At 38.1% G+C, this 14342-nt stretch overlaps 3 protein-coding genes across 7 annotated transcripts; all 3 read right to left on the reverse strand.

Moving 5' to 3' along the window:
• On the reverse strand, nt 2562-5153 carry LOC109728451. 3 transcript variants are annotated; one of them, XM_020258866.1, is made up of 4 exons: nt 5073-5153; nt 3656-4043; nt 3167-3283; nt 2562-3069 (listed from the first exon to the last, which is right to left on the reverse strand). In XM_020258866.1, the coding sequence occupies exons 2-4, from the start codon at nt 4001-4003 to the stop codon at nt 2992-2994; spliced, it is 543 nt and encodes a 180-aa protein (XP_020114455.1). In that variant the 5' UTR covers nt 4004-4043; nt 5073-5153; the 3' UTR covers nt 2562-2991. The 3 variants fall into 3 exon arrangements, with proteins under 3 accessions (XP_020114455.1, XP_020114457.1, XP_020114456.1); XM_020258868.1 differs by lacking the exon at nt 5073-5153 and adding an exon at nt 4230-4435; XM_020258867.1 differs by lacking the exon at nt 5073-5153 and adding an exon at nt 4115-4138.
• On the reverse strand, nt 6124-9486 carry LOC109728130 (dnaJ homolog subfamily C member 2-like). 2 transcript variants are annotated; one of them, XM_020258461.1, is made up of 2 exons: nt 9311-9486; nt 6124-8689 (listed from the first exon to the last, which is right to left on the reverse strand). In XM_020258461.1, the coding sequence occupies exon 2, from the start codon at nt 8611-8613 to the stop codon at nt 6634-6636; it is 1980 nt and encodes a 659-aa protein (XP_020114050.1). In that variant the 5' UTR covers nt 8614-8689; nt 9311-9486; the 3' UTR covers nt 6124-6633. The 2 variants fall into 2 exon arrangements, with proteins under 2 accessions (XP_020114050.1, XP_020114049.1); XM_020258460.1 differs by having other exon boundaries at nt 6124-8694.
• On the reverse strand, nt 11837-13901 carry LOC109728357 (metacaspase-9). 2 transcript variants are annotated; one of them, XM_020258744.1, is made up of 3 exons: nt 13467-13901; nt 12824-13190; nt 11837-12693 (listed from the first exon to the last, which is right to left on the reverse strand). In XM_020258744.1, exons 1-3 carry the CDS (start codon nt 13518-13520, stop codon nt 12125-12127), a joined length of 990 nt encoding a protein of 329 aa, XP_020114333.1. In that variant the 5' UTR covers nt 13521-13901; the 3' UTR covers nt 11837-12124. The 2 variants fall into 2 exon arrangements, with proteins under 2 accessions (XP_020114333.1, XP_020114335.1); XM_020258746.1 differs by having other exon boundaries at nt 12824-13173; nt 13467-13899.

The following is a 14342-nucleotide window of genomic DNA, read 5'->3' on the forward strand; positions in this document are numbered from 1 at the left end:
TTTTCTAAAAGCACATTTGTACATTTACCTATAACAGAGTATTTGGCGATTAACAAAGTCTGAAACTTCTGCCGTAACGAAAAGCAAAAAATGTGATTTCCAGAACCAAAAGCAGAAGATTTAGTTTTGAGCTTCTGATCCTGTTTTAGAGAGCAGTTTAGAGAAATGTGATTAAATGATTCTTTTAACAACACTTCTTTAAATAATATTGTACCTTACATAACTTTTGTAGAAAGTTTTTTAATAAAAAAATTGTTGTAAAACTGAAAAAAAAAAAAATTGCCACCTAGCCAGGGATGTAGAAAAAAGCACATAACCAGGGTTGGAGATAATCACCTAAAACCATCAAATTCAAATAAATACATCCACTCAACAACCTGGCCACCTTGTTGCATGATACAAATAAAGTAAGCAAAAAAGGGGGTTTGATGTGCCTCCCATGCTTCTATGAGTAGCTAATGTGAGATATTCTCATGAAGCTAAGAGACATATATATATATATATATATATATATATAGTGTAGAGCTATTATGCTATCGGAAGTATAAAGAATCTGATGCTTCCAATTTTTTGACCATTTGATAAAAAATTATATGTTTGGGATGATTGCGGTTCTCCGAGGATTGAGTAGTACCCCTAGGGTTGAGTGGTCCCCACAGGGTAATAGTATTAATCTAAACAGTAAAAATGATCAAAAGGGTTGATCTAAAGGCCAAAAAATCGGAAGCACCAGATCCTCTATACTTCCGATAGTATAGTAGCTCTACTCTCTCTCTTTCTCTCTCTCTCTCTCTCTATATATATATATATGAAGACCAATCCATACCATGTTGTTGGGGCCATTATTATGAGCTCAGTGGCCTCTTATGCTTTACCCACAATTCTCTCCTGTTTCACTAGAAAGGAAAAAAAAGAAGAAGAAGAGAGAATTTCTAATTATATGCATGTTCCTATGCACTTACTTTTGTATTACATATAAAAACAATACCTACCCTTTATTTCTAAGTTGTGCGCCCCACTTTTGGGTAGTGTTTAGTTGAGAATTTATTATATTGAAAAAAAAATGAATTTGTATTTCTAATAAAAGTTTCTGTTTTTTTTTGGAGAGAGATAAATAGCACGCTACCGTTTCGTTTATTTCAGTTAGAAATAAACTTAGCTGGAATTGTGAATCAACTAGGATTCAAACTTGGGTCTCGAGTATCAAACACCAAGCCCTTTGCCACTTACTCTAGGGACGGTCAGTTAAAAGTTTCAATTTTTATTTTTACCTACTACATTTATTTAGTTTGGATGAGAATAGCAAGAAAAGAGATATAGCAAGGCCAGAGATAGGGTCTAGTAGGAAGTTTTGGTTGGTTAATCAAAATGGGGATTGATAATTATTTGGTTACCTTGAATGTGACTTAAGAAGCGTTGAATATTAGTATTAAAAATATTATTCTTTGGCAACTTAAGTCTCTGAAGAAAACGATTATTTCATATAATTTCACATGATATCAGAATATGAAGTTCTAACATCTTAAGCTTTTGAAAACGACAATTGTTTCGTATAATTTCACAAGAAGTTAGGATTTGATTTTCTGCTATGTTTAGAGAATAGGGACGTTCGAATCCCTGACCTCTGGGGAATAAATATCTGTGAATATCTAGAGTTGGGTTCTTAGGATGGGGATTATAGGTTTGTTAATAAAAGAAAAAAAAAATCTAGTTATTTGCTAATTTTCTCTGTATTTGATGAGATATAATGAGTGTGTTTATTTATTGTTATTCTTACTCTGTTTCTCAACTAAATACTACTTTAAACATAGCAAATTAAAGGTTTGGACGAGGGGAGAGAGGGAAAAAAAAAATCTGCAGTAGATCTCTCACTAAAATCTACAAGAATAGAAGTACGAGATATTTAGATAGAAATTCTATCTTTCATCAACTTGAAAGTTATAAGTTAAACATATAATGGAACACTCATTTGATAAGGGATCAACATAAAAAATACTTAGTTTGTTAATTTATACGCAATTTCGTAGGTAACCATAATTAAAAAAAATTTAAATGAATATTCACAAATTAGTGAAAAATGGGGAGAGATTTTGGACAACATTTTCGGGCTTGTTTTGCCGAGTTGAAACTTCTGCAAAATTGTTGTTTGAAAGAGAGATACTTAAAAGAACCATTAACAACTCTCTGATTGAAATTGTCCCAAAAACTTTACACTACAGCAGAAGTAAAAGCATCTAAATCGACAACTTCATTTCCATAGTTCAAAAGTTCGCTTAAACATTCCACCACAGTAAAAACTCTAGACTTTTTATTCGCTGAATACCTGCTATTGGCGATTGTAGCAGAGATGTTGTTCAAGAAACCAGGTCAAACAGGCATTTAATTTGCTTTCGTAGAATTTAGAAGATACCCATAACAACACAAAATCTTATTCAAGGAGCAGTTTGGCATTACAAGAATGAGTAATTAGAAAGACATCAAAAAGGCTGAAGCAAATAATGTAAAAAAAAAAAAAAAATTTGAGAAAGGCTTTTGTAATGGCACAAAAATTACACTATGCATTGTAAAATTAACCATTCATAACATTACCCAGATCACAAAGATAGATATGGGTATCCAGTAATTAATGATGCAAGAGAAGTTCAGTGACACTTAAAAGTGAAAATGATGCAGAGTAGGGGGAAAAAGAAACATTTGCTGCTGCTATAACTTATCCTAGATGTTATTACTTTCCCTGTAACAAAGAGACCAATTCTTGCTAAAAGTCGAAACTACCTCGAGCAACATTCTAGTCTTAATCGGCTAATTACTAGTATAAGCATTCGACATCGCTCAAACGTAATAGAAACTTAAAAGAAGCTTTCTCTATATATCGGTTTTTCGAGAACTATGCTAAGAAAATGATTCAAACATACAACAGAAACTCAATATACCGGGAAAAGCACAGAAGTTAACAAATCAATAGAAACAACAGCTGCGAGTATTTACATGCTATAGATAGCCATCTCTACGGTCTTGCTCTTCCGCTTCTTTATTTGCGGCTTGGACGGATTTAAACCACAGAAAGGCCTACAAGCAAAATGTGAATTAGCAAAAGAACAAACAAAGAAATATTTCCAAAAGAATGTTTCATTCATGGTATTCTGTGTGAAAGAGTACAACTTACAGATGTGGGTATTCCGGTAAAAACAAAGAATCCAAGCAACGGCGCATAAAACACACTGTCGGAGTTTAGGACTCCAAAAACAGGTTTCTGATTTGCGTACTCGAATATTGAACCTATCTGAAATGAAATATGGCTGTTAGGAAGAGTGATATTCATAAACTATGGAAACACAAGGAAAAAGAGAGGATCATATACATATATATCCCTCCAAAATAATCTATGTACATACATAGTCACAAACCCCTCTAAAACCTGAATTTCGAATACGAAACTTGTAAGTGTGGTTTCTGAAAGAAAAGTACCCTTATCTTACAGATGGTAGGGGATGTTATAGACTCAAGTTCTTTTAGAGAGAGAGATTTATCTAAGTGAAAGGGCAGATATGTAAGAAACTAAGTTTCATTACAATTTCGCTCGTTGTATATGCAATGAGAATGTTGCAGGGGTATATGCATAGACATCTCAAAGAGAAAGAAGTAGAAAATTTACCGCCGCTATCGCTGTCACAGCTGATGCAAGCAAATAAGCGAAATAAGGAATTGTTATCGCTGATTGAGAATTCTCGTTGCCTTCATCACGAGCCCAAGGAGGAGGTTCATCAGAATCGGGTCTGGCCCAGGACGGTATACGTTCATCCGATTCACTTGATTTTGTGGAATCTTCGGTAATAGCCAACACAACCAACCTACGAATCGATACGCCTGATTGCCGACAAAGATGAGATCGTTTTGGTTTACGGGAACCAGGCTGAACAACTGGCCTCAATCCAAGATATTGTGCACAGATTTGCTTTCTCAAATAGAGTTTAAAAGTGCACAAAGACATTGCTGCAGCCATGTTCAGCCCTTGCCGCAGCTTTTAATCGAATGGCCTCACACTGCAGCAAAAAGGAAGGGGATAAGAACTCATTCTGAAGCGCATCGAAACACAATTCAAATCAGCATACACCTAAACCAATTCAGATTCACCGTCGCATGCCCACGGCCCGCTTCCATCTAACAACGCATAAAAACTAAATCGAAACCAACAGAATTCCAAAAGATCATCTTTTTAGGGAGTATACAATTCAGCATCTTGCATCTTAGTGGAACTCTGATTGGATACAAGTTTTCAAGCCCATTTGATGGGTGGTGGCTTGGTGTTTCACTGCTTTTTACGCCTTTTACCTGCATTTGTAACTCATATTTGAACTATCATAATGTAGTGGAGAAGGAAAAGACCTATTGTAAAGCCCCAATAGTCCCACATCGGATGAAAAATTGATTCTGATTATAAATATATTAGGCCTACACACTAGTAATAATAATTGAGCTTAAGTATTTTGGGCCGGTGGTTTGGGTCCTACCAGACCGATCCTCTGGATAACATGATATCAGAGTTAATCTAAACTCCTTCGTTCTGTGAGATCGTAGTTTAGATCCCCTTTCCTACCACACATACATGTCCGACTAAATCGATTTTTTAGGTAACAGCGACCACATTTGATGCAAAAGCTATACTTAAACTCGCCCACGGAACAATTAAACTCTACAATCCTCCCTTAGTATCTATTTATTGCTTCAACACTACACAGTGTTAGAATCACTAGGCTCAACCAATAAATCAATTCACTATGCGGAAACTATTTATCTCTGAGGCTATAATTTCTTGCCCTTGATTCATCAATAAACTATTATACTATCCAATTTCGATTTGAGCAATTCAATTATGATTTCATCAAGAAACGTTGAGGGGCTTATTTCAAAATTGCATATATTTTTGAAAAAAAAAAAAAAAAAACTCCATGGCTCATAGAGAAAAGCAAGAGAAAATAAGCAGAAAAATCATAAGATCAAGCAACTATGAAATAATTTTTTGAAAAAAAAAGAAAAGAAAAAAAATGTATCTAATTATTCAAAGCTCGTACCTACGTACGCGACGATTGAAGAGAATTGGAGAGAGAGAGAGAAATGGATAGGGGGCGGCTACAATCCACATGAGTTTCTGAGAAGTGGGGAATTATTGCCTACACCGGGTGTATAAGTAAGTAGGCGTATAACACTGAACTTCTAAAACTGTATAATAAAAGCTTCATAATTAAAATCTAATCCGTCGAATATATTTTACAATACTTAAATTTAAAATTCCAATGTTTTAATATTTATATAACGTTTTGCCTTTTATTTTTTGAGATTACTTTGATGCCTAATCAAAAAATAGATAACTTCTCGTCCACAGTGTGTGCGTACACCCGGTACATGCAATGATTTTCTGAGTGAATTCCATTTTCGGAATATGTTGAATTCGAGTAAAACCCATTTAAGTTATTTCAATTTGAATTATTTCAGAAAGTGGAATTCAAATTTTAGGGAATTTTTTAAAAAACTTCAAATAACGCCCCGTAGGTTTGCGTTTTCTCATTTCACTACCCAATAGTTTAAAGTGAATCACTTTAGTATCTTATTAAAAAAAAAATCTTCAGATATCTCTTTCTAGTTTACAAATTTTTATTTTCAGTATTTGTACTTTTACTTTTATAAAATGACGGAAAAAAAATACTAAAATAATACACTTTAAAATATATGATAATAAAGTGAAAAAAAAAAAGCCAAACCACAATGAGATATTTGAAGTGTTTTAATTTCTTTTTTATATTTAAGAATTAGACTTTTGAACCACAAGCAATAAACTCAACTTTTTTCCTAGAACAAAATGACGTAAAACATAGGAAATCACCAGTAAAGCAAGAGAATTTTCCTGATCTAGTAAAAGCATTTCCTACTGATAAGCCAAAAACATAAAAAGTTCATGATTACTTGATACAACATTCCACAAACATATCAAATTTCCAAGGGATCACAGAGTTTTCGCATCCATAAGGCTTGTGTTGTTTTAAGCTTATTAATATATGTTTTATGCCCTTCGACACCTCACTCAACATCAACGTGCTGTACTAGTATATCATCCAACACTACAGATACAAAAAACGACATTACTACAAATACTACAATGAATTGATAATCTCATATCTCAACAAATGTTGGATATAAATACATCTTAGTATGCGAAGATGCCACTAAAAGAACGAGTCTCGATGCACCAATATGTAAACAACTCCGCTCTCCTTCACTCAGCAAGATAAATCGAGTCGAAGAAACAAAAGTACGTCCTTACAACTCCGCTCTCCGTCACTCAGCAAGATAAGTCAAATCAAAGAAACAAAAGTATGTCCTTAAAGGTGTCGGTGAGAAGCGATGCTCCTTCGTGAAATGCCATTTGTTCGGAATGATCTTATCCGGCATTTCATGCCGTTGCTCAAAAATGGAATCATCACAAAATGCCCTCACCCAAAAATTCCTCTAGTCAATATGAGGTTAGCCGTTCCTCAATGTCTAACCATTGCCCCAGATTTTACAGTTAGAAACAGCCTTTTATTATAGCTCTCATCCCCAGCACAAAAAAAATTACCTACTTTCAAGATTTGTTCATCACTCCGTGCTTTTCTTGCTTCTGAAGTTCTCCTTCATCAAAGCAAACTTCTTCTTGCACTGAATTACCGTCTTACCGGGCACGGCAGCGGCAACCCGCTCCCACCGTTGGCTCACGTCCTTCGGGAATGCTTTCAATGCCTGAATAAGAGCTCTCTCTTGAGTCTCAGACCATGCATCCTGCTCTGCCCCAGAAGCAGCCCCATTAGAAGACAAAATATCTCTAGCTTCTGCTTTCTGAGAAGCAGAGTTAGTTTCTGACTGAGAAGCAGCTTCTGAAGAAGCCGGCTGACTCCCAGGTGCAGGAAGCCCCTCTGTTTCGACCCTGGTCGAAAGAGGAGAAGCGATGGCTTGCGCCGGTTTCCTTTTCTCGAGAAAGGAGTCGAAAGCTTTCGCAGAGTCAGGCTTTTGGAGGAGAACAGTTTTCGTGGCCTTCAGAATCTCTTCAACTGATCTCGAAGTGCCGATGTACTCAGAAATAACCTCCCATCTCCTTGATGTACCTTTTTGGTACTTTTGCATGCCTTTCCTTAGCATCTCAATCTCTTCCTTTCCCCACGGCCTCTCTTTCTTCTCATAATTGCTTAAAGGAGCACTCTGCTTTACTTCTCCCGCCACCCCATTGGCTTTTAAATCCGAAGCTTTGGGCCCGCTTGGTTGTGAATCATTCACCTGTTTTTTAGTATCCAAGTTGTCTTTGTTAATGGCAGATTTTAGCAATCTAGCTCTTCCATCTCCCTCCTTTTTCTCAATTTCATCGCATAATTGCTTAAGTTGTTCCATCTCGAGAGACATGCACAGAGTTTCTACATCATTGTCTGATAGGCCAAGCTCATTCTTTGAAACAATCGACGCGGTAAGTGACCTCAAACGAGTCCTTTCTTTTCGTAAAAGCTTCTTCTCCTTCTCCTTCAGCTTCTTCTGATTAAGAGAAGCTTCTGCTGCTCTCTTCTCTTCTTCCTCTTTTCTCCGCCTCTCCTCCTCTGCGGCTCTCGCTGCTTCCTCCTCCTGCAACTTCCTCGCAAGATACTTAGCCTCCTTTTTCTTCTTCTTCTCCGCCTTTTCCTCTTCTTTCCTCCTAAGTATTCTTGGATCCTTCTTATAAGCATTATCAACGAGAGTCCTAATTCGCGCATATTCACTCTTTCTCGCCTTCTCTTGTAATTTTACATTCTGCCTCTCCATCCACCTCTTATGGTCCCGAGACTCTGCTTGCTCCAAATCATACTCATCCGCGTGAGGGAACTCTCTCCAACTCTTGAAAGTATACCAAAAGTTATAAAACTTATCCACTTCCTCCAACGGGGTATTATCGTCCCCTAAATTAGGGATGGGCTGATTCGCTGACCACCTCCCATTTCTCATAAAAGCTAGGCCGAAAACCTTGAAGAAGTCTTGTGGGGCACAGTCAGTGGGGATATCATCATCAAATTCATCTGTGGAATCATATATCCTTCTCTTGACAGGATCTATTAAAACCTCATAAGCTTCTTGGATGGCTTTGAAATGGCTTTCAATCTCATCTTTCTTTGCTTGTTTCGCCTCCTCTGTTTCTTCGGCAAGAATAAGAGCGCCTTGCTTGTCAGGATGATGCTTTAAGGCCATTTCTCGATAACTCTTCCGTATTTGTTCATCGGTGGCTAAGAACCGCAGATGCCCTAAACCTAACAGCGCATAATGGTCTTGTTCTTTGCTTCCAGAGGTGGATTTCTTTTTGCCTTTGCTGGTGTAGGAATCTGAATAAGCAGTATAAGCTTGACTTCTGTCATCTGATGATACACTCTGATCATCCGTTTCAGTATCTTCTTCTTCTTCTTCCCCTAATCCAAGAATCTTAAGTGCGGCAGAATGGAACGCATGGCCTGCCGGCTCAAAATTGAAAGCCTTCACAGGAAGGCAATTAGACGAGACGAGTACAGGCTCTCCATTGAGGATCTCTGATGAATATGCGATCAGCAGACGCCTCGCACAAGTATCCATTCCGAAGGACGACGGCTGATGCTTTTGGAGACAAATTCCAGGTGATGCAAATTAAAATACCGTAATTGTATCCGACCTGCACTGCAATTAACTATTTATTATGCGAATTGTGCTTTCAATGTGCATGTAGAAAAGAGAGAGAGAGAGAGAGAGAGAGAGAGAAAATGCCACTGAATTTGTCCAGTACCCTCGAGTTTTTATGAGGATTCAAAATTCAAGTTTCGAGTTCCCTCGAACGATCTTATGCTTTGCTATGTGTAATCAAATACACACCATATCTCACTAACTATTGAGAATCGCCACATGCCCGTAAATTCACAACAATCATATTCTCACATCAAAGATAAATAAATACCGAATCCTAGTTAGAAACTACCATCAACCTATGAAAAAAAAAAATGCCCTAAATAATCACACACAAGATGTCAAGAGATCGTGCACTCACAATCAACCCAACTAGAAACTTTAAAACTAAAAATCCAAAAATAGGAGTGATCGGTAAAGTATCGTTCTTCATCTAAATTTGGTATTAGTGTAAGATAAATTTGATCCCCCAAAAATCTTTATTACTACAAACACAAACCAAATCAAACAAAGAAATCTCTACTACTCCAACGATTTTACAGAACACACGAGATCAAACATAGCAAAATCCACGATCGAAATCACAAACTTCTGGAGCTTAATCGAGCAATACCTGCAAGATGACTGCGATATCCGATTCGACGTGGAATCGGATCCGGAGAGATGAGGGTTGGGCGTAGCGCGGCTACGGCTGCGAGAGGGAGAGGAGGAGAGGATTAGGGTTAGGGTTAGGTTAGGGTTTGGGGGGAGAGAGCGTTGCGACGGGGTTCGGTATTGTGTGAAATAAGAGAAAAAAAGAGGCCGCGTTGGAGAGCGATTAGGTTTTGTCTACTGATCACAACCGTTCGATATAGGGGAAACTTCAAACACCGTCCATGTGGTTTCACACTTTCTCACTTTAGTACCCTGTGATTTAACGTTTATCAAATTAGTACCATATAGTTTCGTGCCTTCTCACTTTAGTACCATGTGGTTTTAAGTTTATCAAGTTCGTACCATGTGGTTTCGTACTTTCTCGCTTTAGTACCTGTGGTTTGATATTTCGTTAAATTATGTATTCTGAAATAGATAATAAAAGAGAAAATTAAAACGACAGGGTACTAACTTGATACAAAAATAAAATTACAGGGTACTAACTTGGTATACTTGAAACCACAGGATACTAAAGTGCGAAAGTGCGAAACCACAGGGTACTAACTTGATATACTTGAAACCATAGGGTACTAAAGTCAGAAAGTACGAAACCACATGGGTATTTGAAGTTTCCCCTTGGATATATTAACGATTTGTCGTAATAAAAAATAAAATAAAATAAAGTATAATAAATATTAGAAATTTAAGCATTATTTCATATTGTTACCCTTTTTTTAGTTTTGTTTTAAATACTAATTTTATATATAAGGGTTAATTGCATACACATCCCTGCAAATATAGTGATTGCAGATATATTCCTGCAAAATTCAACTTTTATAAGTTGTCTCTGAAATAGTCCTAATGTATGCAGATATGTTTCTGCTGTTAGTTTCCGTTAGAAAATTTTCGTTAATCACAGTTAAATACTTAATTATGATTAGTTAATAAGGTGAATTTTGCAGGAATATTCAACTTTTATAAGTTGTCTCTGAAATAGTCCTAATGTATGCAGATATGTTTCTGCTGTTAGTTTCCGTTAGAAAATTTTCGTTAATCACAGTTAAATACTTAATTATGATTAGTTAATAAGGTGAATTTACAATTTTACCTATTTCTTCTTTCCCTTCCTCTTCCTCTTCCCTCTTCTTCGTCGCCGGCGAACCCAACCCCGACCTCGCTGCGGCGGCGAACCCTCTCCCTCTTCCTCTTCCTCTTCCCCCCTTCTTTTTCCTCTCACTCTTCCTCTTCCCTCTTCTTCGTCGCCGGTGAACTCGAACCTGACCCCGACCTCGCCGACCTCGACCTCGCCGCGGCGGCGAACCCTCTCCCTCTTCCTCTTTCTCTTCCCTCTTCCTCTCCCTCTTCCTCTCCTCCCTTCTTCTTCCACTCCCTTTCCTCTTCCCTCTTCTTCGTCGCCGGCGAACCCGACCCCGCCCTCGCAGCAAACCCCCTCACCTCTAAGCTTCTCCGGCCTCCGCCGCCTCCTTCTTCTTCTTCTTCATATCCTCCTTTTCTCCTCCTCCTTCTTCTTTGTCGTCGTCGTCAATGATCCGCCGCCGCCCGCTCCGGTGGCCCGAAGAAGAAGAGAAGGAAGAAAATGGAGTATTTTTTTAGGGACATATTTGTGATAGCAAAATTGTCATTTCATAAGTATACTGTTAAAAAATTAACAGTTTCCTAACAGATTTTAACCAAAGGGACGTATCTGCATACATTAGGATATTTGTAGGGACAACTTATGAAAATTGAGTTTTGCAGGAATAAATCTGCTATTCACAATATTTGCAGGGACCTGTATGAAATTAATCCTTTATATAATTCAATATTAATATGTTGGCTAGTTTATGGATGATAATTTATTTTTTAAAAAAAATCGAAAGTAAAACAAATTATTTTTTAATTTTTATTTTTTTTGTTGTCAAATAAATATGTTGGGTAAAAGAATTGTAAATAATCAACTTACTACTCTTACACTTTTTTATATATAAAATTCTACTTTAAAAAAAGCCTTTGGAGTTATACTAAATTTTAGTCTATTTTAATTAACCAAATAAGCTATAAGTGTTGAAACTTGTCATTTTAATAATATTTTAGGTCATTAAATTTTGGATTCTATTTCAAAATCTATACTTTTTCTAGCTGAAAAATAGTAAGAGTCGCGCAAAAAATAGAATTGCCAATTAATTGGACGGAATATCTATTTCAACCGATTGAAATAATTTAAAAATTAAATTAAATTAAAAGACGGAATTCTAAAATTTAAACTATCAGAAAACAATGTATTAAGACCGAAATTTGAAAACCACAATTTCAGGACGAAATATTACACCAATTTTTCCAAACTCAAACCGTCAGAAAACAACATATTTAAACCGAAATTTGAAACCTACATTTTAATTCTTATCCATAGCCCTTTAATTTTTGTAAAATCCAAATTAAAGAAACTCACTCAACTAGCAATATGAAACTTATTTAGTCCAACAATACAAATACGTGGCACATAAGCTTGGTAAAATCATGCAAATTGGTTATTGCAACATATGTGCATTTATCATTTACAATTGTCACAATATAATGTAAATCTAATTAATTATCACCATTTTATTTGTGGCAGTACCCTTGTTTATGATCTAATAAGAGACACACTCCCAAAAGAGAAACAAATAACATGCACTTGCATACAAATAAAACTTTAATCTGTTGCTTAACATCTGCCCATTTGATTGGAGAGTTTTCCACTGAAGTTTTATTCTAAATGCACGCATATTAATGCATGCGTGCATTCGTGCGTGCTCTATTTGGACTGGAACAGGAAGGGGGCGTCGGCGTTCGCGTCGCTGCAGTAGAGGCAGGGGTGTTGCCAGACGCCTTGCTCGCGCAGCGCCTCCCGCGCCCTGACCACCAGCTCTCGGTTGCTCAGCGGCGCCGTGTGCACGCTCAGCACCGCCTGGACGGCGTTGCTGAACGCCCCGCACGGCCTCTCGACGCCGTTCCCGGCCGGCATGTCGGCGGAGGTCTCGTCGGTCTGGCAGCCGCTGAGGAGGATGCCCGCGTCTGGCCTGAAGGGCCGGACACGCGCCCCTGAGAACTTAGAGCTCGCGTGCTCGCCGAACAGCTGCGTGAGGTGCTCGCCGACGTGCGGGGAGTCGATGCCGGAGAGGGAGGACAGGTGGGAGAAGAGGGAGGGGAAGGGGATGTAGCGCGTGCGGTCCGGTCCGGTTCGGTCGTTGTCGCCCGCAGGGCAGTCGGGGCCGATCTGCTCCTTTTCCTTGTCAATGAGGCCGCCGCTGTGGCAGGAGTCGGAGAATATGGTGAGGGTCGCGTCGGAGTGCAGCCGGTCGACGAGCTGCCGAAAGTCCACATCTGTGCACGCGAGAATAAGCGGTTATCGGAATTTCGAGTTGTGATACAAAATGCAGGATCTGTTTGGCGCCGCTTCTACTTCTATCAGTTGAAACTCTTATGAATCGGTTTTTTGAGTGGCATAAGTTACCTGTAATGAGGTTGAAGTCGCAGGGGACGATGGCCTCGTCCCGCCGGTTCCTGCCGTGGGGGATGAGCGTGCCGTGACCGCTGTAGTGGAAGAAGAGCACATCCCCTGGGCCGGCGGCGTCGATCATTTCGCCCAAAGCCCGGCGGACGTTGGTGCCCGTCGGGACCACCGCGGCCCCCGGGGCATCGGTGAGCACCACGACGTCGTCGGGGTCGAACCCGAAGCGGCCGACGAGGGTGTCTCGCATCGCCTCGACATCGTTGATGCACCCGCGGAGCTCGTACCGCGTCCCCTGGTAGTTGCACCCCACAAGTGTGGCTAGTCTCTTTCCTGACCCCGCCATCTCTCTTCTGAAGAATTTTACTAACTGAAATTTGAATTCAAAATTTAAATTTGAATTATCTTATTTTTTTAATAGTGTCTTACATAACACATCAGTAATCCGGCACATTGAGTAGCATTTTGGGACCAAATTTACGCGAACGGCCGTAAAAGGCTTAATATTTTTTCAATGGACAGAATTTTTCCTAGCCGATGAAATCTCTAGAGCAGTTAACTCCAATTCCAAAGAAATTGACAAAAAAATTTTTAAAATAAATTGTAAACACCATCAAATGATTCTTAAATTACTCAAAAATTTTACCTTTTGTTTCTCTGCAGCAGCTTCTGCAAAAACCTTATTCAAATGCCTGATCATAAGAATTGGTTTAATTCAGAGAATTGTTGCAAAGGGGAGTTTATATAGTGATGGAAAGAGTAAGCAGTTTCGTTTTGCATAAGGTAAACCTTGAGTTCACTCTTTACATATGTTTTTTATTTATTGAAAAAAAAAGAAGATAAATCTTGAAATATAGGTTATAAAAATTAGGTCCTTTTCTTAATATTTTGTCAACAAGTTTTAGAAAATATGACTCCATCAGATTAGGGCTACGATTAACACTATAACCTAAGATTAGGGCTAGTTTTTCAGTTTCGGATCGAGCTTTTTCAGAAATGTTATTTAAGTAGAGCAAATTTGAAGCGTACAGCAATTTCTTTATCTTGATTCCGTGGAAATTTTTCTACTAACCAGTTTCAGTTTCTGCCACTCAACTGTGCAGATTTTTTTTTTAAAAAAAAAGAAAAATTTACATATGATCAGTCAATAGTTAGTTTTCAGTGTTGAATTAACGAACAAGAGATTAAACTTCAACAGCTAAATTTGCAAATAATTGTTATTCTTTGTCATTGTAAATTATCGAAGTACTGCTTCTTGAGTGGATGCAAATTTACACAGTCTCAAATTGTCGCCCTCCATAAAGATCTAAAAATGTATCACGATTGGAAATTGAAACGAGATTCAGATTCTGAAAAGCAAACTGTGATGCCCCAACTTTTCAGGAGGTCATCCATTTTAGAACTACTTCCGTCCTAGCACGCTTAGCTCTTTTAATCTCTTGGGCTTTGCCACCATTCAAAATGATTAAGTGGAGTTAAGAATTCTAATCTTATTATATTTTATATTTAGGGCTATATGGGG

This window comes from Ananas comosus, linkage group 23, assembly GCF_001540865.1.
Source record: "Ananas comosus cultivar F153 linkage group 23, ASM154086v1, whole genome shotgun sequence".
Classification (NCBI taxonomy): Eukaryota; Viridiplantae; Streptophyta; class Magnoliopsida; order Poales; family Bromeliaceae; genus Ananas; species Ananas comosus.

Excerpts from the sequence above, each read along its gene's own strand:
- LOC109728451 (XM_020258866.1), bottom strand. The coding sequence starts at position 4,003 with ATGGCTGCAGCAATGTCTTTGTGCACTTTTAAACTCTATTTGAGAAAG. Across the intron at positions 3,284-3,655 it reads CTGTGACAGCGATAGCGGCG|ATAGGTTCAATATTCGAGTA; the intron begins GTAAATTTTCTA and ends ATTTCATTTCAG. Across the intron at positions 3,070-3,166 it reads TTACCGGAATACCCACATCT|GCCTTTCTGTGGTTTAAATC; the intron begins GTAAGTTGTACT and ends TTTTGCTTGTAG.
- LOC109728130 (XM_020258461.1), bottom strand. The coding sequence starts at position 8,613 with ATGGATACTTGTGCGAGGCGTCTGCTGATCGCATATTCATCAGAGATC.
- LOC109728357 (XM_020258744.1), bottom strand. The coding sequence starts at position 13,520 with ATGATCAGGCATTTGAATAAGGTTTTTGCAGAAGCTGCTGCAGAGAAA. Across the intron at positions 13,191-13,466 it reads CTGCTGCAGAGAAACAAAAG|TTAGTAAAATTCTTCAGAAG; the intron begins GTAAAATTTTTG and ends TTCAAATTTCAG. Across the intron at positions 12,694-12,823 it reads CGACTTCAACCTCATTACAG|ATGTGGACTTTCGGCAGCTC; the intron begins GTAACTTATGCC and ends TCGCGTGCACAG.